Genomic DNA, 27,887 nt, shown 5'->3' with positions numbered 1-27,887 from the left:
TTTTCAACACTATATCAGCACAGAATCAAGTCAAGTCAAGTTGCTGGAGTCCAGATATATGAGGTGATTTCACGTAGCCTACAAAAGTGACGCGACGTCGAAACTAAAGGGCAGTGGAATTACATTTGTTTTTTTGCTAATTTGGAAACTTTACCTTGTTCTTCTCAGACTTCCTGTCATCTTATGTGTCCGCTCGGAAATATTAACTATCATTTTCCCAAATGAGATGTAAGTTCGCGCTGTCGGAGTTGATGGGGAGCTCGAGACAACCAGCAAATCTCACAGAGAAACTTACGGGGAAAAACATGCCTTGTTTTCATCCATGGAGACATGGCATATAGGTTCCTGTCCAGCCGAATCGTGCCATCCTCAAACAGATTAAGCAGAAGATTTATTTTTATATTCACTATATCTTTGTGTTTCATGTATCTATGCTACAGCATCCTCTTCTGCTCCGGTACAATCATGCCTAGCCAGAGATTGGAGGATCACCGCTGCGTCCATCTGAAGAACATGGGAAGTAAAAAACTTTTACAGAAGTCACATTATTGCACTATATCAGCGAAAGCGAGAGTTCTCTCGGATGAGACGAGGGCTGTGGGTCTCTTGAACCTTACTGGCAACCAAAGCAAGCATTCAGCCTTCCAGAAAACACAAGATGTGGTAGATCACAAGCAGAGTAATAACAGTAATTCGCCAAAATACGGGAATAAGAAGTTGCCCAATGCACTTATAGTTGGCGTTAAGAAAGGAGGCACCAGGGCAGTTCTGGAGTTCATCAGGATTCATCCAGATGTTCGAGCTCTTGGGACCGAACCACATTTCTTTGATAGAAATTATGACAAAGGATTGGAATGGTACAGGTAGGTTTTTTTTCTGGCTTTTTGCATTGGCATTCTAGTTAGTAAATTCAATAACCTAAGGCAATTGTATAATACCAAAAAAAAAAAAAAAATGAACGCAATATCACACAAGTGATGCTGTACTGAAAATTGGCAGCAGGTAATCACAGCCATGCGAATATTCAATACTACAGCACAATTGCAAGAATTATATTAATATTAGGACTACTAGTTATAATCAAGTCAATATTGAGTAACTTGCAGTTCAGACAAAAAAATATATAAAAATAATTAAAATAAAAAATTGCACATTAATAGGCTATGTTTATTTTCCACCAATGAAAATACTTCCAACTTTCTCTTCCCCTCTCAAAAATCTCTTTACAATCGGCATGAAACAGAAGTTGCGGTGTTCTCTTCTTCCCTATTTTGACGTACTGTATATCTGAGTAAAATGGCTTCTCGAACAAGAAAAAATTTAGGGGAGGGCTTGATTTGGTCTATTGGGAATTGATTGAATGATTTGTTATTGCCATGATCTCATATGAGTGACAGGTTGTTCCGCCCTCCCTCCAGTAGACACATCATCAGAGAAGAGATGTTGTTGGAAGACAGAGAAGTTATTTTGATTAAAGATTACAAGAGCACATAAAATAGAAAAAAATAATAATGATGATGTGCATGTATAAATCATAATAAATACTGCAATATTCCATAAAAAATAATTAATTGTCAATTTTTGATTTCATGGTGACTTTAATCACTCCAGCTCACTATGGGTTTTACATTCCGTTACTAGTGAGGGAAACCTGATCGTGGATATATATATATATATATATATATATATATAGATAGATAGATAGATAGATAGATAGATAGATAGATAGATAGATAGATAGATAGATAGATAGATAGATAGATTTTTATTTTTTATTTTTTTTATTTTTTATAAACCAACTCCGTTTTCTCTGATGCTGTTTACAAGAAAAAGAAGAGGAAAAATAACATAAATATTCCACGTTACAAATCCCACATTTTGTTCTAGGCAAACTCTATTCAGAATTCTTGGAATTTTGATAAGTCAGTCAAATTACCCATAAAATGATGTGCTCAGTAAAACTACCCAGTATTCTGAACATGACAAAAGTTGTACAAACTATTTGTAATACTGTGCATGCATAAACAAATATTCAATTGTTTATATTAGGTTTTGCTTTAAAAAGGAATGTTATTCCTTGTATAGCAGCCATCATGGTCCAATATAATAAATATAAACAAACAAAAAACTGATTTAATCAAATAATATTAATAGAAGAGCCAAAATGTCAATTTTAAGCAAATCATTCTTCAAAATCGCACAAATTTGAAAAAGAAAAAGAACTGCCTAATGGGTGAAATGTCATAAAGGTAATATCAGCAGAGTGCAAAAAATGATGAAAACTGCCTTTTTTGAGGTGGCAGTAAGACGAGAGCTGAAAACTCGAACTGCTGACAAGGAGATGTTAGCAGTAAGTCATACCGAGAGAGCAGGAATGATAGCGTTTTGGCCAGAGACCCAGAGCGGAATGACACAGAGTGATTGCAGTGTTCGGTTTCAGGGGGAAAATATGCAGATAAAGGCCAATGGATCTCTTTCAAGAGTAAACCTTCCATAAACCCTGCCAGAGAAAGGCATGGATCATATTGATCAGTGGGCAGATTAAAATCAACTCCTTCCTTTCCTTCTTCCCTATCTACTGATGGGCTGCCATTCAAATACCCATCGGGGAGCCGTTCGACTGTGCAAGAAGTCGGTGTCGATTCTGTGTGGCGTGTAGGGCCGTGATGCAGGGGTCTCTGGGAGACAATATCAGTCCTCCCTGTTTCAGCACGGCATCTGCCTGCAGCACAGCTTCAGTTATTACACACACACATCACATCCCATCTCAGACAGGACAGAGAGGACTCCCCATGGGTCATGTCCAAACGTGAGGGGGGAAAGCCATAGAAGCCAACAGTACATACTTGTGTGAGAGCAGCCCTTCAGCCATTAGCAGGTGTTGCTGCTTGTTCAGTCTGCTCGTTGTCTGGAAACCACCATAAAACACACTTCTCCTCTATTTACGTTCGTTCAGGGGCAACTCCACTCACCCGCAGTCTTCTGTGCTTAAATCAATCGAAGCAGATGTGTTTGTGAGATGTGCGGATCGATGCTGGTCCCTTGTATTTGGGCATGGGGAGAAAAAGATGCGGGGGAAAAAGAAAGGAATTCAAAGATGTTGTCATTTACAACATTATTACCGGTAATCTACAGCCACAGCAATCGGTCATGGGTGCCTTCACAACAAATTTTTGGGTGAGCTAGCCCTTTAAGTTTTATCAATACATTTAATTAGAATAATAAGACACTATAGGGCTATTAGCAAATGAAATCACTATCAACAAAATTTCCTGCAGAGGAAACACGGAAGCTGCATCTGAAGTGGCATCTAGATGTATTTAGAATGTTTAAAGGGTCACCTTCTGTTCAAAATTTCAAAATTCAGTCATTAATAACTCACCCTCATGTCATTCCAAACCCGTAAGACTTCCGTTCATCTTCGGAACACAAATGAAGATCTTTTTGATGAAATCTGAGAGATTTCTGTACTCTCCATTGACAGCTACGCAACTACCACTTTGACGCTTCAAAAAGTTCATAAAGAGATCGTAAAACATTTATTTTATTTTTTTATATACATTAATATAACATGTTGTGAAAAATACAATGATACTTTTAAATATGAAACTAAACCACCAATAGGCGGCGGAAAGTGACTGTCTTAAGTCATTGAGTCATTCATTCAGCTGATTTGTTGAAAAGGCTGAATGGGTCAATGTGTCATTAGCCCCTTTAACACATCAATCCTGGTAAATTACCGTAAAATTTCCAGAATGAAATTCAATGAAATTCACATGCTGTTCACACAGGCAACGGCGTTTTGCCTTTTTACCAGTAAAAGACCATTCACACATCAGCAGCAAAATACCGGTAAATTCTGTGATGTCAGTCATCGGAAATGATCTTTTAACGCCACGCTGTTGTTTTCATTCTCCCGTATGAGGAGATGCGCTTTAGTTTCACTATCTGTTCAATTTGACAAAAAATTTTGATGTCTGAGTGAAAGGCATAACGGATGATCAAACAGAATGCGTTTTTGCTCTTAAAAACATGAGACGCACATAATAGTAACCAACTGCAGAGCCGCAGCACTGATGAATGGACACATTGAAAAGCTGCAAAACAGTCAAAAAATGATCATTTAGCACATATATTTAAATAGAAAAACTATTAAAAACCATACTGTAAACAGTGCTGAGTAATCACGTCATCTTCATAAGTCTTTATTATTGGCCAAAAGCAGACTTCTTACGTCATGGTGTTTTGACTTCGTACGTGCAAATACCAGTAATCTTCATTCGGCATTCACACAGAGCACTCTACCGGTGGTAATGTTACAACTTCCCTTACTGGTAAATTGCCTGAACCAATTTACCGGTATTTTTTAAAAGGTCCTGTTCACACATGATCTGTTAACACTAATTTACTGGTAAATTACCAGTAAAGACTGTGTGTGTGAAAGGGGCTAATATTGACTCACCCAATTCTTTCTGCTCTGGCTTTGTTTTGAGCTATGTTCATTGGCGAAATAGAGCAAAATAGTCAATATTGTGTCTAAAATGCAAGTCATTTAATATTAACTACTTGTTTGTTGAACTGTTGTATAAAATCAATGTCACATTTGCAACCGTGCTGATATTTGGGAAAACAGCACTTATTGGTCATGTGATGTTGTAATATATGTAATATATTGATAGTTCATCCATGAAACTCTATTTGTGCTCTGATAGGTCGTTTCAACGTACACAATCCAATCAAATTCACCTATTCATAACCACTTCCCTTTATAACCATGACGCATCCAAATGAATTCACTAACTCTGCGCATTATGCATAGTCTTAGCCCTTCACCTCCCCAGCACCACCTGATTAGATCTGGTACAGGGGTCTTCCTCTGTCTAGCAGCAGAAGCTTGTTTCCATTAATTTCATGATCTGCACATTTAGCAGAAGCAAGTTGTACTTGCTCTGCAGCAGCAGTAACCTTAGCACCTTCGGCAGTGTAGCAGATCAAGTCCAATTATGTTTTGTTATTGATGTTTTAAAAAATGATACGTCTGGTCGGGAAAGTAAGATTCTCTTTCACTTGCCGCTTCAAAAAATAATTTATCCTGCCAAACGGACAATCGTTAATCTCAAGCGCATATATATATATATATATATATATATATATATATATATATATATATATATATATATATATATATATATATATATATATATATATATATATATATTTAAAGAGTTCAGATGCAAAATCCTCTAAGTGCCATCTGAAATTTTCTTATAGAATGATAATTTTTATCAAGCTCATATATTTAATTTCAGTAATTTCACTTAAATGACAATGAAAATTACCTATGAATTGTCATTTAAGTGAAATTACTGAACTTAAATATACAAGCTTGATAAAAATGATCATTCTAGAAGAAAATTTCAGATGGCACTTAGAGGCTTTTGCATCTGAACTCTTCATATATACATACATACACACATATATACAGTGCCATGCCTATAAAATAGGCCTCTTATTCTCACACTAAGACACTGAAATAGTCCCCCTAATCCTCACTGAAAGCCATTTTATTTTAGCCACTGACTTCTTGCAATGAGAGGACCAATAAGGGCTGCAATAAAGGGCAGAAGTAATGAGAAAGATGAATTGGCTGATTAAGTCAAAAGTTTCTTATAAAGCCCTTTAATAATGTGTTTTAGAGTCTTGTTTTTCATTTTACTTCAGTCTTTGTCTTGACAGGGCCCATTCATTAAATTGACTAGCGTTTTTGAGATTACCCCTGGGTTTTTACTAAAAGTTGTCCTAGATGGAGCAACAAAGTCCTTGCTTGAAATAATAAGATCTCTTCTTTTACCTTAAAAAAGTGCAAGCAAGGTTCCTGGACAATTTCATAAATTGTTGAGTTTTGTGTGCTCTACCACTCCTCCGAAGCCTACGAGAGACATGTAATACATATGTGGATGCTCATTACTTTATTTTTAGAATGGACAAGGATCCTTATGGCCTCATTTGTTGTAGGCAAACCTGTTTTCCCATTATGAGTGGACACTTGTGAGCCTGCTGATGTAGGTTTCATATTCATTGGGTTCATCAAATCAAACAAATATTCTGCACTACACACCATCTAAACTTAAAAGGGCATCTGAATTCTATTGATTTTACTATAGTTGGAAGTTCTTCAAGCAGATTCCCTAAGAAATCCTCAGATTGTACGAGACGTCTTTTAACATTTGCTGGAGCCAAGAAATTCCTCCTGGTCCTCCATTAATTGGCTCGAAAGGGAAAGGAGCATTCAGAAAGGTTGACAAGGACAGAAAGTTGGACAGAGCTTATTTAACTGGGAAAACCACACATTTCTCCATGCACATGAGAGCCCTTTCTATTCCCCTGCTTCACTAACGGGAATGGCTAATCCCAGTATGGTTCAGAGAGTTGTAGATGTTCCTGTAGCATTAATTACCTACACACTTCTTTTTTGGATGTGCCCCAGAGAACGGCAAGCTACCGAGATGTTTTGATTTGGTGATTTTAGTGTAAATTACTCATTAGACATGAGTGCCACTAGCAAGAGCGGCGAGTAAATATGAGCTACTCCGAGAAAGTGCGTCTACTGATGGGAGTCCATTATGGGACTGACTGGATTAAGAATGAATGTTGAATGCTCCGAGTCACTCTAGAGACAAACCACAGAACCGCTGAGAAGCTGAAGGTGAGCGCTCGGATTCACTTAGAATACTTGAAGAGAAGCAGTCATCATATATTATCATACATTATGGCATTCCACTGGCCCTCTGCAGTGCAAATTAAATCGTGCATATACCGGGCCTATAAAATGCTTTCACCCCTTTAGAATTTAGCACATTTTATTGAGTTACTCTGAAATGCAAAGTAAAAAAAGCCAGACAATTTACTAAATAAATTACAAAAACGTGGAACTAAATGAATTTCATGAAACTCTTTCCCTTGCTTTTACGCATGTAAATCACCCCTAAAGTTTTCTTCTATGCACAATAACATCATCTTTACTATACAGTAAAAACACATATGCGTGTTGGAGAATCTGCTTCAATGTAGTACATTTCAAGGAAAATTGTACACCATAAAGACCAAGGACACATGTAGAAATCTTTTGTTGGAAAAATAAAGCCCCATGCATGAACCTTTAACTCTATAGGGCTGTTCTGTTATAACCAAGCATTGCATATTAGAACAAGTTCCCTACAGTGAAGTACAGGTTTTCATGCTTGAATGTTCCAAAAACACATTATTTTTCACATATTCTACGTTGTTGCAGCACCTCTCTTCTCAGTCTGTCAGTAACGCTATGTTTAGTTCCTGTCTCTATGAAGCCACTCCTTCTGAAAAGCACAATGTGCTCTGATTGGTCGGCTGGATTAGTGTGTCGTGATTGGTCAACCGCTATGAGCGTCTGAGCGTATAATGATGCGAGTAATGATACTCAAAATTCAGCTTTGCCATCACAGGAATAATTTATTTATATAGAGATATTAAGAAAAAATGGCAAAATTTCACAGTATTAATGTTTTACTGTATTTTTTATCAAATAAATGCAGCCTTGGGGAGGATAAAGGCCCTGATATACTCATGGCGAAGTTCTTTTTCGTTCTTAGTTTAGGGGTAAAACGACCATATTAAACATGAAAAACAGTGTCAGTACAACTGCATTTTTCTACTATTTTCTACAACTGTTCATGTTTTCACTCACAGACCTCGACCATCTGCACAGGCCAAAGTAACCAGAATTTAGATTTTCACGTAAAATAAGGCGGACCTATCTAGCCAGAGCAAGCTGTTTCTAACTCCCAAAACGATCTACAAACGAAGTTCGTTTCTAGTCTGTTTTTTTTTTTTTTTAAATTACATCACATCAGTTCGTTCTTTGATTTCGCTTGAAGTATATCGGGGCCTTAAGAGACCACAAAACCCTGATGTTTGTAGATTTTTAGATTTCAATTCAATGAATTTAGTAGCATCACTCCATTGGTAGTCACCTTGTTGATATGCTTTTGCATAAAGTCTAATTGTATCCAGTCTTTGCTATGTTTGCAGGCAACGTCGACATCTGCGGAGATTTCAGATGAAGGCAACTTCGGGTCAACACACAAAACTTTCAAATATTATTCTAATATTTTAATATGTTAGGTTTTCTGTGGAAGCTTCTCAGTTCATAAAGACAGGGGAGATGCAGAATCCAGAAATAATCTGGAGAAAAACGTGCTGCAGTCTGCTGAAATACTGAAACTTGGGAGATGATTAATCTTCCAGCAGGACAATGACCCAAAAATATACCAAAAATTTAATAGTTATACTGGAGTGGCATAAACTAAAGAGAGAGAGAGAGAGAGAGAGAGAGAGAGAGAGAGAGAGAGAGAGAGAGAGAGAGAGAGAGAGAGAGAGAGAGAGAGAGAGAGAGAGAGAGAGAGAGAGAGAGAGAGAGAGAGAGAGAGAGAGAGAGAGATTGATTCAAACAGGCTTTGGTTTGCCCAGGTGAGATCCCTACGATTACAATCCTCCTCGGAGGATTTTAATGTCCAGATGTCTTAGTGTGTGGTGTAGGAGGCTTAAGGTGATAAACATATTCTCATTATGAATGTTGCCTGCATGCATTGGATATAATCCTACGTTGCCTGTACTTATGCTTACAGGCAATCAAATCCTTTCTAACCTCTGTCAATAGTAGAGAGAAAGTTCATGCTCTAAAGTGGCCAAAATCAAAGTCACTCCAGATTAATTATATGCATCTGAAAAATGACTTGCTATTCATAAATTGTCCCCATCAAACTTGGAGCATCAGCAGTTTTGTTAAGGTGGGCAGGCATGTTTTGCATCACCTGTCTCGACCGAAGAAAATAACAGCTGGGGTGAGGGAGAGGAATGCTAATGTAAGGGGTGTAACGGGTCCTAGTGGGCCAGAATTATCTCAAACTGCCTATCTTGACTAATACCCTCGTAAACGCAGTTGGTTGTGTCTTAAATAAACGAAAACAATTGAGAAAGAAAACGGATGCATATCATTATATTGGATCCGTGCATTAGCTCTTAAAGTGACAGCAAGCTAATAGTCATTAATGATAATCAAACAAAAAAAATATTTTAACAAAGTATCATGTAGCTTTAACAAAGATTAATTATTTAAATACAGTGAAGACTAAGCAGTGTTATTTTACATTCGATTTTTCGCCTTCTGTATACCTGAATACTGTTAAACCTTTTTTGGCTGATCTGAAAAATGATCCGATCAGTGACTCAAAAAACGCAATATGATCCGAACCGTGAGTGTTGTGATCCGCTGCACTCCTAGCTAATGTATTCAATTATCAATTTTTCTTATTATCTGTAGTTCAGAAAAATGTGTGTATTTTTCCCTTTGACATCATACAGTACTCTGTATCAATGTGGGAAAAAATCTAAAAGATTGTATAGTACAGTACATATACGGGCAGCAGAGAGAGCTATAGATATCATGTATCACTTTTTTCAGGCTCCAGTGCATAAACATAACCATTTCCCATTTTAAAATCAATTCACACGCCAATGCATATTCACAAGTGCACCTTATGGGAGAAGATGGTGGTGGGAGATGGTGTGGAGTGAAGTTATTTGTAGCTACTGTATGGATGCATGACTTTATTGGGAATGGCTACCATGTCTGCCATTGAACGGCATAATCTATGATGATTACCCTTAAGTAGCTACATCAAGAAAATTAATAATAATAATAATAATAAATAAATAAATGCTTATGAGCACAGTAGCACCGTGCTATTTAAAGGGTTAGTTCACCCAAAAATGATAATTCTGTCAGTAATTACTCACCCTTATGTTGTTCCAACCCCGTAAGACTTTCGTTCATCTTCCGAACACAAATTAAGATATTTTTGATGAAATCTGAGAGCTGGATCACTCCTCCTGCAGGCTTATGGACACTATAACTTGCTGGCCCTGAAAATGTATTAAAGACATTGTTTATATAGTCCAAGTGACTCCAGTGGCTCAATCTTAAGTTTATAAAGCGACGAGAATACTTTTTGTGCGCAAAAACAAACAAAAATAACGACTTTATTCCACTTTTAATTTCCTTCTCTCTGGGCCTCGAGTTAGTTCACGTAGTATAACTGTGTAGCGCGTCTGTGTTGCACGTCACTACGTATCACACACATGACCAGCGTCGCCCAATAGCGAGCCTACGTGGTGACGTGAAACACAGACGCGCTACGCTATTACACTACGTGAAAAGACTCGAGGCCCAGAGAGAAGGAAATGAAAAGTGAAATAAAGTCGTTATTTTTGTTTGTATTTGCGCACAAAAAGTATTTTCGTCGCATTATAAACTTAAGATTGAGCCACTGAAGCCTGTGGAGGAGTGATCTTAAGTGGAGTGAAATATCTTAATTTGTGTTCCTAAGATGAACGAAGGTCTTACGTGGTTGGAACAACATGAGGGTGAGTAATTACTGACAGAATTTTCATTTTTGGGTGAACTAACCCTTTAAGGCTTCTATTTTAATGCTAATAGACAAGAACATATGATTTTTGTCCAAAGTATGAAGTCATTAATGTTACAATTTGCAATGAAATTCTGTTAAGATCACACTTTACTTGTGCTTCAATGGATTACGTGTAATTTGAAGTGCAGGCATTCTGTGTTTTGCGTTCAGGTGTCCCTTCAGCCATTTGCATTTCTGCCACATACTGAGTAAGCCTGCTTCTTATTATTCCATGATAATGTTCCCATTATATCCTGCAGCTTTGCAATGAACCCTTTAAACCAGGAGAGAAAAAATATGAAGCATTTTCTTTGAGGGTGAATCAGGCCCATTCCCCGCTGGACAATGAAAGCTTTGGCTCGCCTCACTTTTTCACTTCCACAACCTTCTGAAGTGCGCAGTACTCTCTCTGTGGCTTTGAAATGAATGATAACATATTGTGTTTTGACAATGCCACTGATACAAGGCTGAAATGAACTGGGATAATGAAGCAACAATACCATAACATTTTTCACCAATTTTTTTTAATCATTGTCATAAGGAAGTTTTTTTTTTTTTTTTTTTTTTTACAGAACCATCAAACACAGTTCTCGGCTGTGTGAAATTAGAAGCAATTTAAGTAAGGAATAATTTGAATAATAGTTGTTGTGTGTTTTGGTTCTTTTTCTGTTGTAGAGGCTGTGTAGACCTTTGAAATAACTGAAATCATTTGGCGTAGTGATATAGAACTGTAATGCGGTCAAGACCTGGCTGGAACTATTTTAACCATGCGTTTGCCTGAAAATAATTGCACACCTGAGAACGTTCGTCAACCAATCAGATTCAAGCATTCAACTGCCCCGTAGTATAAAGTGATTTAAAGTGCTTGTGAGTATGATTGAGAATACAACAATATTTTTAGACATATGTTGTGTCCCAAATTATGTAATATACACCATGCACTTACACTATGCACTATGTACTCTATAATCTAGAGTATGAACTTATACGGTTATTTTGCCATCAAGCATCAGAGTCTGATAGCTTCAAAGCTGTGAGTGTTGAATGCATGAAGTGTCCAACATTCCAAACCTTGTTTTTTCAGTTAATTAAGTGCATCATTCAGGCATTTGAAATGCATGTGTTCTTTTTGGAATTTTCAGTGTGAACATACTTCTACTACAAAAAAAAAAAAGTGTGAAGAATAGTGCATAAGTATGCAAATTGGGACACACCTATAGAATATGATGGTCGTATTTTACTTCAAATGCGTGTGATGTTGCGCATATCGCGTTGAAATGTGAGCGTTGGACCACCGTGCTCTGAAGTGAAGCCAGTTTCCAGGAGACATCACCTCTTTGAGCTCTCCTCCTCCTCCTCTCGGGGATGTATCTGAAGTAAATGAGACCAAAAATACTGTGGCACTGCTGAGATGCAAAAGATGTTTCAGTTCCAACACAAATGAGTTTGGAGATTGACAAGTCTAGGTCCTTTCATCTTTTTATAGTCTCTGTTGAGGAGCTCTTTGAGCAACAACACATGAAGTCTGCCAACGCGCTGTTCTGAATCAAAATACACTCTTTCCCGGCGAGGTGTACGGTAAAGTTAATTTATCATCGTGCAGCAGCCTTGCAGTCTATTTTGGGGTAGTCGATGGTCTAATTGTTCCCGTTTTTTCTGGCTGGATCAATAATACCAACAGATCGTTATTGTTTAATTTCATATGTTGCAATTACGGCAAATACGTTGCATGATGAATCTATGAGGGCAAGCCAGTCATTTGTAAATGCACGCTGAACATGTTGTGTTGACAAAGCTATAGCAGCGCTTTAGCTTTTATAAATCATTCATTAGAAGTGAAGGGCTTGAAGATGAATGTCTGGCTTAAATGATAACACATTTTTTAGGTGTCATATTGAAGGAGTTATAATTCATTCAAGTGCTGCTTTTAGTCGCATTACTACTGCCAGCAATGTCAACCTACACCCACGGCATGATGTATGTGTGGATGGTTCATGGTTAACTCTTAATAGACTTTCTCTGAGGCGAGTTCCTGTTGCTGACTGGTCATTAATGGTCTGACATCCTCCCAGAAGAAAATCTGAGCAGTTGAAATATTCATGATCTGTATTACGGTGATGGAAAAATTAAGCCATTTGCTCTTTCCAGGCCAGGAAATGAGGAATATTAGTGACACTGACTAAAATCTGTTCATTGTTCAGGGATTATGTGACTTTGGTATTACTGCACATGATGATGTGACTGAAAAACATTTCAGAGCTTCTGCAGTTATGGTAAACTAAATAAACACTTTCAATTAACTTTCTCCTGGCAGTGACACAGAGCATGACACCGTGCCATAACCAGATGCAAAATACAACGTAAGGTATTTTTTCTTTTATCGTTGTTTTATCTTTTTGCATGATGGAAGAACATTGTTTTGGTTGTGCTTCGGCTCTGCTTGACTGTGTGGATGAATGTGGTTTTCCTACTGCAAATAAAACATTCACTACTAGGCTTAAGAAATGTAATCAGTTTAGATTGAAAGGATCTCAAGCTAGCTGAAGACATTACTGTAGCTTTAGCCATTAATAATCACAATATACTTCCTGGAAAAGAAATTCCAGCACAGCGCTACAACAACCATAATGAAATAATCCTTCACAAGAAATAATGCTTTACAATGAACTCTTTTAGAGAGCTACATATAGCAATTTATCTGTTCAATGAAATACCTTACTCACCTGTTATAGTAAAAACGCCATCTCCACGTTGCTTTTACAACATTTCAAATCCCTCAGTTCCAGTGGCGGGCAGTGCATTTCACACCTAGGCCTTCAGTGGTGTCCTACCTGAATTAATAACTTTTAATAGTGTAGCAGCGCACAGACTGTCTTATAACTAGGGCTGGGCAATAAAACAATAACGATAATTATCGCGATATAATTTTTCTCGATAAAACGATATCAAGAGGTCGATAAATGTCCGATAATGTTTATGCGCCAAAAGCGTAATGAAACTCATTTGAACCGCGCGCCACACGGACCATTTATCCGCTCTGCTCAAAGTCCAAACGGCAGCGCGAGCGCGAGCTCACTAGAGCAGATGCGTTTACTCTGATCGGTCTCGATCACGAAATCCAGTGAGAAGCGTTTTCAGAATTCAGCGAGGAACACAAATGTCTCAGTGATTTAAACTAGTTTAAAGGCAGATGAAACAGCGCTGACAAACAGGAGAAACACTGTGCGCAACGATACAGTCAGAAGGCTTTTCCGTCTACAAATTTCCATCATTTACCATGGATTTACTGTAAAGTTAGCCTAGTAACTTAATATTAACTGCACCATGAAATGTGGGATATACAAATTGAATTGTATTATATTATAGACAATGTATTAAAGGACTAATGGAATATAATTACAGTAGCCTATTTAATAATGTATTTAGGCTACTGTTTTTCATACAAATACCATAGAAACCATAAAGTTACATTTTGCCATGATAGTGAGGTGCTACAGGGTATGCCTGGTTTCATCTGTGGTTGTCATGATCTAAATGCATGATAATGGATGACCAATGGTTAAGTTTAATCAAATTCAAACAGTCAGAATATTACATTTTACCCCCCAAAAAATTAGCACATGCAGAAACTAAGAAATTGCCCAATAAATATATTTATTTTGTTAAGGAAAAATGATAAATGTTTGAATGTTCTACCTCAGATTTGTGAAATGTTCACCTATTTGGCTAGTGTTTTGTCATGTTCTGACAATAAAGAGTAGTTTAAAACCACAGTTAACGCTCTGGTTTCTACAACTTTCACTTAGGAGCAAAAATCTGCCTTTAAACTTGAAAGAAATAAAGATTTGACTTTTATCGTGATAATTATCGATATCGACTGATATAAAAAAAATTATCGTGATATTTTTTTGGGGCCATATCGCCCAGCCCTACTTATAACTGTCTAATATTTTGCACCGGCAGTTAATGCGGTGAGTTCAGAAAAGGCCGGGTAGAGAGAAACGAGCGAGTGAGTTCGGCTTGTGCGTTATAGTGTACAGCTCAGAAACGGAGCCTCCCTTGTATTGTCCTTTAAGGGTTACAATAGTCCCTTGTCAGATGTTACAATAGTTTGAATGTTGAAAAAAAAAACTTTTGATCATATATTTCCAAGAAAAATCAAGAAGAAAATCATATTCACCACGGGGAAACTGGGGGCAAAAAAAAGCATTATACTCACCAACCCTACTGATTATTTTTTACACAAAATCCATCCTAATTTCTTTCCTCAAAAAGACTTAAATTACTCTGTTGTACAGGTTATCTGTGCGTTTCAGTCAAAACAACCTTTTCTATCGCCATCGAGGCTAATGCTGAAAGTCGAGTCTGTCCCGTCGTATTTCTGGCATAAGTTTTAATTCGCTTTAGGGCTGAGACTGTCTGCTCGACAGAAGCAGTGGACACAGTCACCGCAAAACATGACGATGTGTACAGCTGACCCATGCTCTCACACAGATTTTTGAAGGAAATCAGTGAGATCAGCAGGACTTTTGCCTTCAAAATCAGTCATGGCATTGTTTTATTGTTTTATTTGGATCCCCATTAGCTCCCACTATGGTGGTCGCTAGTCTTCCTGGGGTCCACTAAAATCACAATACAAAAATACAAAATTCAATTAACCAATACATCAGCAAGATCTATGAAAACTATATGATGTATTAGCTGCCATGACACACATCTAAAAGGACAGTACAAATTATGCAGTTATGCAAAAAGCAAAATCTATTCAACATGCAATCCAAACAATTTAAAACAAAACATGCAAAAATAAAAATAGATAATATACATTACAGTCAGTCAGTTGTGTTATTACCTGGACAGATCGAATAGTGTTCCATGACTCTGCGTTAAGCTGGATGGCTGAATAAGGGATTTTTTTTTTCTGTACATTTGAACCTGGGGTCGAGGGGGAAAAGAAACATTAATTTGTGGGTTGAAAAACTAAATCTACAGGAATATATTTTAGTTTATGCAGTTCGCTACAGATGCGATTAGCTAGCTCAGCCTCTGACTACCAGTAATAGTACGCGCTCTGACTATCCAGTGAAAGGACGTGAAAATGCCAACGTTATTGTACGCCTGCTAGATGGCCCCAATGCAGTCAAATCAAAATCTGATTGGCTGCTTAAATCTTACTGATTAAGATTTACTGATATGGATGACATTTATTTTAAGCTACAAGTGCCCGCACTATTGATTCTGAAGGCCTCAAGGCAGATTTCTTTGGCCATGGCAACACGTGATGGCTGAAATATAATTGGATAAAAAGCTCTAACATAAACATACACTACTGGAAGCAGGCAACCAAGATCATTCATGGAGAAAATATATTAAAGTGCAAAAATGGACAGTGATTCTGATAGTGTTTAGGCCAGCAGAGAAGGCCTTGCTGGCCCTGACGGCCCACCACTGCTCAGTTCTCTCTCCAGCACCAAAAAGCCAAGCAGATTTTGATGCTTGTTTTATTACGAGCTCTGTCGCATTCTCTTTTTGCCAGCAGACTCTCCTCTGTTTGAAGTTTTTTTTAAACCAGTGATTCCCCAGAAGTTCAAGATTTAGTTGCTCCATGTCAATCTTTTTCACTCATTATGAAAACTAACACTATACACAGCACAAAGTAGCTGGAGCAAATTTTCTCTATTTATGGACATGACGAGACACACAGGCGAGTGACGTATGTATGCAATTTCTCGCAAAAAAATACATCCCGATAGGTCTAAAATATAAACACTTATAATAAACTTACCATAGTGCAGGGTTTCTCAAACTCGGTCCTGGAGGGCCACTGTCCTGCACAGTTTAGCTCCAACCCTGATCAAACACAGCTCAGGTGTGTTTGATCAGGGTTGGAGCTAAACTGTGCAGGACAGTGTTTGAGAAATCCTGCCATAGTGAATCAGTGTAAGACAAAAACAAGTTTTGGAAGAAGGATTGATGATGTATTGACATTTACATTTTGAACAAAAAAGTTACATAGTGTACCTTTAAATGACAGCACAGTTGGAGAGACAGGAAACTAAGCAAAAGGTGCAATACACACTGGATTCGAACTTGCATCCCCATGAGCCATGCACTTCTTTATACATCAGGAAGCACATGCCTTTCTAGTCTCAGTCTCAGACATTAGGCCCACCCTGACCATCTGATGCAATCGCATAACTGATTGGCTGGTACTTTTTGGAGTCAGGGGCTAAGTTCACCTTGAAATGAAGTTGTTTACAAGGTACAGGGTCAATACTGTTAATCTCTTTGAGGAAGAACTAATCACTGAATTTTCCAGCTTAGTAGTAATTTGTTTTTTGCTTGTATTTTTGTTTGAAACAAATACTTATACGATCCACCTTTATGCAAAAGGACTGATATTTTAGTGGATATAGGAAGAATATGTGTCCATAATCTGTAGTTCTTGGATGGACAAATATTCAGATTACAAGATTATAAACCCGCACCTAAACAGAACGTGAAACAAATCTAACTGTGATTGGCTGTTTTATGTTGGTCTCTCCCTATGTAAGTAGGTGGTTTTTGGACGGATAAAGCTGCAAACTGGACTAGAGCTTATGTTGTAGTCAAATGTCTGGCTATGCGAGACTAATGCTCTGCAGTTTCCAGCAACTTTTGTGCTTAACATGTTGGATACCATGCAAATGCTCTGTTCACAATGTTTATGTAATAGAATGCTGAAAATTTTGCATAAGAAACAAACTGATACTTTTTTTTGACTATAAACCACTGATTAAAAGCCACATGAATTAAAATAATTGATGCCAAAAGATACATAAAACAGTTTGACATGTATACTGTATGAACCCAATAAACTGTATGTAGCATAGTGTATAAAGATGCAAACCCACCCAAACTCCTGAGTAAACTATGAAGCCATAGATGTTGGCCCGATCTCTACGGAGGCTCAGGAACAGGATATTGTTAATGTGGCTCGGCTCATTAAGAGTGTCAGTGATGACAAGCATTTGAACTCAGACAGGAAATGAGGCTCGCCGTCTAAAACGCTGTGAGCGTATATCCCTGCAGCTTTGTCATAGTGATTGATGCTTTTCATTTGAAATACCAATCAGACCAGCACTAGCATGAATATGATGATCTAATCCTTTGTCCCACCATAAAGCACTTTAATTAGCACAATGAGGCTCAGATTAATTAGACAGAAATGGCAGCATAACTGCCCAGTTAATAACCACATATGTAGGTTTAAGCAAGTCTTCAGCTAATGCAATATTGGAGTGCGTCTGAGCATGCATTATCTAAATATGCCCAGGTTACGCTTTAATACCGGTGGACTGAGTGATTCGATTTCTATGGTCTGTTCAGTGTAGGGAATGGACAGCATGTTTGAAAGAATAAGCTGAAAACACACCTCAGCACGCCGTCACACATAATGGACTAAAATCAGCCCTGAATCACAAATAGCTTCAGATATTTAATCCTGAGATTTTATATGTACAGGATTGTTGGACAGGTCAGAAGTGCTTAAGTGCATGAAAGCTTCAAGCACACGGTAGGGGAAAACAGAGTTATTCCCAGCCATGCTCAAACAGCATCAGGAGTGCGTTTAGTACATCATATCGACAGAACATTCAAATCTGACCTTTTCATCAGACATTGGTACATTTCTAAGGATCAAAATGCTGGATCAGGAGGTAAAGGTTCAGAAATACAAAATTAAAAGAATGCGCTATAAAACATTATGACTTGCAGCAATCAAAGCACAGAGATGACTTTGCTATAGCTGCGCTGTATTCCCCAGTCCGTCTGAACTTTTAGAAAACCCTCATGAGGTTACAGTACATCAGAACAGTGTATAAGGATAACGTTTTTTTAAATATATGATAGGGATCTGCAAAGTCAGTCAAAGTCAAATTCCTAATGTTTCACAGATAACCTAAACTGGCAATTCCAAGCTAAACTATTACTGAAAGAGAAAAAGAAAGGCAGATTAATGAGAGCATATAGTCTGTAGTAAAATCACAGGAGCTGCTAGACCCTATTTATATGATCTCTGAAAACATTGGCTGTTGTAACGTAGCTGTCTGAAGTTTTTTCCCTTTTCCAGTCATTAAAATACTTTAACATTTGTTCCATTAAGTATTATAAGTATGTAAGAAAGAGCTGTGGACCCGTTTATAGGTGACAGTCTTTAGCATGGTGCACTGCCTCACCAGCCAATATAGGCTGTTTCAAATATTTCCACTGTTTAAATGTCATCTTCATTTTTATTTAAAATATGTGATGGAAAAAGAGAACTCTAATTTGAACTCGGGTCAGTTGCATCAAAAGCTGACGCCACCTGCCTTGCTCGCCACACTGCTGATTTTGTCAACAGGATTTATTTTTTATTTTTGTCTGGCAAAATCAGATCATTTTGGGCAGAGTTAGTGTAACTATCCTCTGCCAACGAGACGGGCTATTTGCACTTGGTGTAAATAGACACTCCACCACATGTATCCTCAAACTAACCACTTCTGAACAATGTAAAAAATGTAATAGTGTAAAACTATACAGGTGACAACATTCTATTATAATGTATCCGTTATAATGTCAAATCAGGTAAACATGTTCAATAAATGTGATAGCACTGATACAATAAAATCGGCATATTAATTCCTTGACTTCAATGTTCAATGAATCGAAAAAGATTCAAAAACAATCATGATACATATCTAAAGGTGTTGATTATGTAAAATTCTTACTCTTTAGATGCTGTTAATATGTAAAAAAAAAAAAAATAAATAAATGTGTGTGTGTGTCTGTGCAAACATATGGAATTGTACTTGATCCACATTTTATGTATGAATACTAATGAGATCATGTTGGCACTTCGCTGTCACAGACACGCTTCATTTGCACGGTATCTCTCATCTGAACGCTCTCCGAATATTGCATCTGTAAAATCAAAGATGCAATGCTATTTATTTACAAAAGTTGTCAAAGCCACATCATCTCATTGTCAAGAAATCCTTAAATTGGCCCAGAGTAGAATGAGATTAGACTCTTTCAAGAAGGACTTTAGCGTCACTGCATTCTGTGTCCATTTTACTGCAAATCTGCACTGTCATCTATTAGAGAAACATACCGCAATGTGTGAAACACAAAGGTGCGGCACAGAAGAAAGTCATCTCAGCATGCAGGTTGGCCAGAAGCCTTTTTTTTTTCATCAGAATCAATGACCTCAGTAGGAACGGCACATTGGTTTGCGCTTAGCACGGCATGCACTCAGATTTATTTATTTTTTTGTCTGATGTTGTGTTTTTTGCATTCATCGTACGGTTCAAAATGTGGCCCAAGAACAGAGATACCTGGGCTGACTAAAAGCCTGCAGGAGACTTTTAATTTAAGAGGATAACTTTAGGTTGATGGTATTAGTATGACACGAGCTGATGTAATTCACAGAGCTTGTTCTCCAGAGCTCTCACGACCTTGTCAGCAGATCCCAGACATGTCAGAAGAGCTGCCTGGCTCTCTGAAAACTTATCTTCAGCAGAAAAGACAACAGGAATACATCGTGCTCTGGCAGACAATTAACTGCACTGTAACTTTCAGATGTAATATCAGACCTTTGCCTGATGCCATTTCTCATTTCTCTGAGGTGGTGGATCTGTTGGCAGCAAGTAGTGACTTAACCCCCTGATGAATTAGAATGTCAGTCTGCATTAAAAGTGAAAGCCAGTGATACCAGACATCAGGATATCCTCAATTATGTAGACCTGTGTCTACAGATACAGTGATATAATGAATCCAGGGCTCAGAAAGATAGCTGGAGTAAATGTTGCGATGAAAACGTCTCCCTTGGAACGTTAAGTTTTAAACTGGCAGCAATTGTTTTATGTCTTACTTGTTTGTGATATAAATTCAATTAGGAATTAATTCTCTCTAATTCTGCAATAGACTGCCTTCAAAGTTAATTCAATGGGAAAAGATAAAATTGTTTCCTTTGCTGCACCACGATAAGCGTATTAATTATGTAATTGCAGAGGAATTATGCCAGTGATTAAAATGTTTAAATTTTTTGCATGCTTGCAGTTGCTATTAAAATCTTTCCTATTACAGGGTCTTGGCAATTTCAGGACTCTATGTACACAATTTACATTCAGATTGTCTTTTTATTCTTATGCTAAATAGAATTGAAAAAACCAACAACAAAAAAACCATCAGGCAAGGGTTGGTTAATGACTGATTAGCATGTGTTTCCCATACAACAACATAACTCGCATCTTAAAGGGATAATGAAATGAAAATTCAGTCATTAATAACTCACCCTCATGTCGTTCCAAACCCGTAAGACTTTCGTTTATCTTCGGAACACAAATAAAGATGTTTTGAATGAAATCTTAGAGCTTTATGTCCCTCCATTGACTGCTACGCAACTACCACTTTGTCGACTCAAAAGATTGAGTGTTTTAGTCCAAATTTTCTGAAGAGACTTGATTGCTTTATATGATGAACAGATTTAATTTAGGCTTTTGTTCACATGATATTAGCAGATGATCAACAATATTCGCTTCACCTGTGACTGATCATAATGTTTTGGCTCATCAGTGTAGGCAAATATGGGCAATATTTCATTATAGTATAGTAGATTTATTATAGTAATTGTTGAGGACTCTTTTTCCATCCTCACCACCTTTCTGTTACAGCTCAGGATAGTAGTTCCTGTGAACAATTCGGGGCTGTTTACACGACACCGTAAAACTTTGTACTGGCCGCTCGTTTACACAACAACGGCGTTTTGGATGGCTGAAAGCGCAAACTTTTGAAAACGGGTTTTAAAGTGCAAGTTTTTGAAAACGGTCTCCGTGTAAACAACAAAAACGCAAATCTCTGAAGACGATGACGTCATGCACATGCGTATTACGTGTTCAATCTATAGTGTTTCATCGCCATCTAATGGCCTGGCAGCAGAATACAGCTATTTTAGTCGTTTTCGCGGATCCGTGTGAGTGGGGATCGTTTTGACAATGGTGTCGTCTGTACACGGAAAAAAACTTCTCCTTTTTAAGCATATCGTTGTCGTGCATACGTACCCTCAGTCACATAGCATTTTCGGTTCAGATGAGAAAGACTCAAAAACAGTTCAGGATTCCAGAACTGAGCAGATTTCAAATCACATACTTCCAGGAGGTCCTGCGCCAGCTGAGTAACTGCCATTGAGATGAATAAAAATACTAACAAACAGCTTTCTATTTCTAAACAGTTTTATTTTGATCTCCTTAAATAAAACATTACTATTTTAACTGAAAGTGAAAATTAAGGTAAGCTTTAACAAACCTTTACCTTTATTATTCAGTTTTACGTTTATTTCTTGTTACCATCTAGTTTTATTTCTGCATTGTCCACAAAAATTAAAGCTTTCAAAAAAAATCTTTTACAAAGGGCCAAGAACTTCTTCCACTTATGGCTACTTCCCTGGCTATTCTTCAGTGTGAACCCAACAGTACGCTTCTGTGCACCACTTTGCAATTAGCACCTCTCTATTCCAGCTTTCAGCTAACTTAGCCTTCACTCTTCTCTTTAAATGAATTTTCCTCTAAAAAGACCAGACTCTTATGCAAGCAACAGAGCACCTGCCAGCCCCGTCTCAAGACAGCAGATGAGAGACACATCAGTGATGTGATAACAGGCAGACTGGCAAATTCATGGCATCTTTTGATTCTTGCAAACGCAATTAATTAAAGAACTGCGAGTACCGAGGTAGGCAATAGCACAAAGTCAAAATAAATTGGAGTTTGGAAGTCTTTCTTTTAATATATATATTCTGTATAAGAGGACACGCAATTGTAAAGAATTGCTTTTCCATGCAATTTAATAATAATTTCACAAAAATATTCACATAATAAAAAACATTTATTTCAGTTAAAGTAAAATTCTTCCTTAGTGATGCATGAAATACTACAGTTTGCAACGAAAATGAAGTCTGGTGTCAACTTCAATAGAATTTTGTTTTTGTGAGTGCATTTTTGATGGATGTCTGGAAAGAAATACACGTTTGATTATGTAACATTGCATCAGGTTGTGATTGGTGCTATGCATTCAGACACACATTAAAGTTGTTTAGTGGGTGAAGCTTCATTGCACCGTATGCAAGATTAATGGCTTACTCTGGCCCTGAACCGCTAAGGCTAACAGAGACACCCTGGCCAGCAGCGCACCATTTATAAATCAAGCTAAATGGATCGATATTTTCAGGACTATGGAGGTAAAGTATGGCAACTCCTGCTTTAGGAAAGACCATTATGAATTGGGGATGAGTCTGAAACTCGAGGAAGCTGGTGGAAATTCGAGGTTATACTCTGACCCCTGTGTTCCATACAATAAGATGGTCAATAAAATTTCCATCTTTATTACAGTCTATAACTAAGATTTAAATTCTTAAGCCCTCACTAATCCTGTCTTATAGCTGTAATTCTCAATTTAATGGATGAACGCTGATGTAATCATGAAAAGTTAATTTATAGCTCTGCTTAAATACCATCTGAGGGAAAAAAATACAAGGGATTGGAAATGTAGCAAAAATCTCTATATTAACTAATGTGGATTTCTGATATCTTTACATGTTTACTTGATCAATTATATAGAAAAGTACATTAGCAGGGAGCTTGGGTGTTAAATGTTTAACATACAGCATATGTTTAATTTACATATGTTTGTGTGATTTTTGTTTTATTTTGTTTGTAGGACATTTCAACACAATCTCATGGGAATCCGTAACTATTTTACGTTTTGGCAAATTGCTGGCTAAATCCTATCATTACTTGCAATCTCATTCAAAGGTTTTCATACATTCTGCTTACGTCCCAGTGATGTTTATACTTAGGGGTGGGCCTTATTGCTTACTTTTTTTCTAAAAATCATACATTTTCATACAAATTTATTTGAGACTGACACATTGTAAAAAAAATAAAAAATCAGTGTCTTCTTGTGAGATCAGGTTGGACCTTTACACCACATCTACACCAGATGAGAGCAGTGTGACCCGAATAGCAAATAGAACCCATTATAATCAGTGATGCTGTACTGGATGTGGCGTGATACGACAGCAAATTCCCAACAGTAAACTGATGCCCCATTCTATTTCTGACGTACTTCAAGCGTCCGTGCTACTTCTGACATAAAGAACAAATGGATTTGCAATGGCCGGCTTTGTCTCATGTCTCTTTAGACATGGTGTTTTAAAATTAGTCGAAATTTAAAAATTTACGTTGCGATGTGACGGACAGAGAAAAGACAGATCTGAATGCAAGCTTGCAGTTTATTGTAAGAAAGGGGTGCTGGTTTAAGATGACAAAATGACTAGAGACAGGAACGGGTTTAAGATGACAAAATTATTGGAGAAAGGGGCGGGTTTAAGCTGACAAAAGTGGACAAAATGATTGGAGAAAGGGGTGGGGTTTAAGTGGACAAAATGATTGGAGAAAGGGTCGGGGTTTAAGCTGACAAAAGTGGACAAAAGTATGGAGAAAGGGGCGGGTTTAAGCTGACAAAAGTGGACAAAATGATTGGAGAAAGGGGTGGGGTTTAAGTGGACAAAATGATTGGAGAAAGGGGCGGGTTTAAGCTGACAAAAGTGGACAAAATGATTGGAGAAAGGGGTGGGGTTTAAGTGGACAAAATGATTGGAGAAAGGGGTGGGGTTTAAGTGGACAACATGATTGGAGAAAGGGGTGGGGTTTAAGTGGACAACATGATTGGAGAAAGGGGCGGGTTTAAGCTGACAAAAGTGGACAAAATGATTGGAGAAAGGGGTGGGGTTTAAGTGGACAAAATGATTGGAGAAAGGGGTGGGGTTTAAGTGGACAACATGATTGGAGAAAGGGGTGGGGTTTAAGTGGACAACATGATTGGAGAAAGGGGTGGGGTTTAAGTGGACAAAATGATTGGAGAAAGGGGCGGGTTTAAGCTGACAAAAGTGGACAACATGATTGGAGAAAGGGGTGGGGTTTAAGTGGACAAAATGATTGGAGAAAGGGGTGGGGTTTAAGTGGACAAAATGATTGGAGAAAGGGGAGGGTTAAAGTAGACAAAAGGTATGTTCAACTTCGGCTGCGGCTGGATGTAACCGATCGGAGAGAGTTGCCATTTGCAGTCGGGGAGGAGCTGCAAACAGAGATTTGCGTAGTGACACTCGCGCTGTGATTGCATACTTTACCACAGCTGAAGTAAAATAAATGCAATATTTGTCAAATACACAGACATTTCAGAGACATTTTCATTTAATACTTTATGTACTGCTTATTACAGCGTATGTTTGTACAAGAATAAAGTTCAACATAAGCCTGTACTATTTAAATACCAATGTAGTGGGGTCTACGTTTTTTTTTTTATCAGTTTTATTTGGATAAACATGGCACAATATAATATTGTGACTACATGAAAATAGATTTTACTGTTATAAAAATGCTGATTTGTGAGCAGTAGTGGAACTGAAGGTGTTTGAATAAACACAAACACTCATGATCGTTGTCATGCGGTGGATTCGGCCAATCGTGGAACAGCTGTGTCGTCATCAGAGCTCGTGCAGCCGCTCTGGAGAAGCTGCACAGAATGAATCAGTCGGCTGTTCTCGAATCGCTCACGGCACTTTGATGCCATACGTCACAGTCACGTGGCGTCGGCGCGGTCTCAAGTCGGACAATATTTCTAAAATATTAGCCGTTTTGCTAACTTAAACCACTGAATTATGCTGTCCCCTCCCTCAAAAATTCCACCCTGGATTGACATGTTAGCTCTCAAAATGACTTAGCACTTTAGAGCGTTCTGACTAGCTAAATGGTAAAATCCTGCATTCAGATAGCAGTTTTTCTGCCTAGGGCTCTCGCAGAAACTAGTGTGATTTCTCAAGACATCTGTTTCAGTGATATCTGTCAGGTGAGACGAAGTTTTCTTCGTGCCATTCCAAAACAACTGCTCACGGCACTATTAATACGCTAACTCCTACAACAACAGAATTGTGACCAAGTGGATATCACCTTATGTAGTTCATCAGTTCAAGTAAGAACAACTCTAAAGCTGGACTCGATGGTTTCTTGAAGAAAACTAGTGAAAATAACGACCTATTTCGCATGTCCCAGATTTGCCGAAGCCTTTCTCTCTATTGTGCATCTGTAATGCAGGTGATGGTGATTTATGAGCAGAAGTAAAGGATGTGCCTGAGATTTGATAATTTCCCCATACCCTTCAGCATCACACTCACCGGGGAGATAAGAGACTGGAAATATTGGCTGCGAGTATTAAAACCTCTTGTGTGTGCTCTGATTATTTTGTCACTTTCTGTAACTGAATTCCTATTTGTCATGCTGAAGTCTACACTAATTTGAGGGGTGACCACATTCCACAAGCTATCTCACTTTTTCCTCACTTTTCAAGGCTGTGAAAAGAAAATAGCAGTGTTATAGTTGCATCAAATTTGAACATGTTCTCTGAGGAAATGTGTGTGTGATTGCAAGGTGATTGCAAGATGGTTGCTTAATCAAGTCAAAAGAGTGGTTCATCCTTCAATGCATGTCTATAGAATTTTTTTCCTTATTTTATTGTTTGTCAAATGTCAGACTGCTTGGAAAAGCAATAGCACACCCCAACAATATGATGTATCATTCCTGTCTGTAGGGACATTAGGGAGTTGCATGCTGAATTTTAACACTTTTTTTTATTGTTGTTTTGCACATATTTACCAAGGGTGCCAATATTAGTGTAGGTGGCTTAAGTGAAAAGCCACCATTGTGAACCTTTCCTATGCTTTTCATTCATTTTGATTAATATTTCTGTTTTCACAGGGGCCTTATGCCACGGACTCTGGACAGCCAAATCACCATGGAGAAAACACCGAGTTACTTTGTGACACGGGAGGCACCGCGACGCATCTCAAACATGTCTCGTGAAACGAAGCTGATTGTTGTAGTGCGAAACCCGGTAACAAGGGCGATCTCCGACTACACACAGACCCTGTCGAAGAAGCCCGACATCCCCTCATTTGAGGACCTAGCATTCATGAACAGGAGTCAAGGCATCGTGGACACCTCCTGGAATGCCATCCGCATAGGCATGTACATCCTACACCTGGAGAACTGGCTGCAATACTTCCGTCTGTCACAGATTCATTTCGTCAGCGGGGAGCGGCTCATCACGGATCCGGCCGGTGAGCTGGGCCGGGTGCAAGACTTCCTGGGGCTCAAACGCATCATCACAGACAAGCACTTCTACTTCAACCGAACGAAAGGCTTCCCGTGCCTGAAGAAGCCGGAAAGCAGCAGCCAGCCCCGCTGTCTGGGCAAGTCCAAGGGCAGAACTCACGTTCAGATTGACCGGGAAGTTATTGAGCAGCTTAGAGAATTTTATAGGCCATTCAATGTGAAATTTTATGAAATGGTGGGTCATGACTTCAGATGGGACTGAGGAGGACCTTGGTGAAACCAGCCTCTCTCTTCTGATGATGAGTCCACCTTTAAGGGATTGTTCACCTAAAAATTTAAATTCGGTCATCATTTACTCACCCTAATGTTGTTCCAAACCTGTGTTACCTTCTTTCTTGAGTGGAGCAAAAAAGAAGATATTGAAGAAGAATGTGCTGGGTACTGTTTTGTCATTTCATATAAAGTCATATGAACAACTTTTATAATACTTTTATGGTGTGTCTGTGTAACGGAGGCCAGCTAGTAGTTGCTGTGCGGGTAAACCTCACTCCTCTGATCTCAATAGGCGCTCTAGCGACAGATGCTAGAGGCTGCAGTCTTTAGCCTCCTTGTTAGAGCGCCTGACTCTCATGCCGGAGACCCGGGTTCGAGACCCGCACGGAGAGGGGTGTGAAGGACCCGGTGAGAGGGGTTACATCTGCACCCCTTTTAAAGTTTGAAATCTCTATATACACTATATAACTTGTATTTATATATACACTACCAATTCAAAAGTTTGGGGTCAGTATGTTTCAAATAAATTAATACTTTTATTTAGCAAGGATGCATTCAATTGATCAAAAGTGGCAGTAAAGACATTTACAATGTTACAAAAGATTTCTATTTCAAATAAATGTTGTTCTTTTGAACTTTCTATTCATCTAAGAATCCTGAAAAAAATGTCACCGTTTCCACAAAAATATTAAGCAGCCCAACTGTTTTCAACATTGATAACAATAAATGTTTCTTGAGCAGCAAATCATCATATTAGAATGATGTCTGACTGATCATGTGACACTGATGACTGGAGTAATGATGCTGAAAATTCAGCTTTGACATCACTATACATCATTATGTTGGAAACAGTTATTTTAAATTATAATAATATTTCACAAAATTTTAAAAAAGATTTTAAAAAAGCAGCCTTGGTGGGCATAAAAGT

The 27,887-nt window shown here is 38.1% G+C and overlaps 1 protein-coding gene across 1 annotated transcript; it reads left to right on the top strand.

Annotated features, from left to right (window-relative positions):
• The first annotated feature begins 200 nt into the window (after positions 1-200).
• On the top strand, positions 201-26,956 carry hs3st2 (heparan sulfate (glucosamine) 3-O-sulfotransferase 2). Its single transcript, XM_081384161.1, has 2 exons — positions 201-863; positions 26,330-26,956. Exons 1-2 carry the CDS (start codon positions 331-333, stop codon positions 26,946-26,948), a joined length of 1,152 nt encoding a protein of 383 aa, XP_081240287.1. The 5' UTR covers positions 201-330; the 3' UTR covers positions 26,949-26,956.
• The last annotated feature ends 931 nt before the right edge of the window (positions 26,957-27,887 follow it).

Source organism: Scardinius erythrophthalmus (genome assembly GCF_964197995.2).
Source record: "Scardinius erythrophthalmus genome assembly, chromosome: 1".
Taxonomy (NCBI): domain Eukaryota; kingdom Metazoa; phylum Chordata; class Actinopteri; order Cypriniformes; family Leuciscidae; genus Scardinius; species Scardinius erythrophthalmus.
The sequence above is the reverse complement of the archived record's forward strand: the minus strand, read 5'-3'. Positions and strand labels throughout refer to the sequence as shown.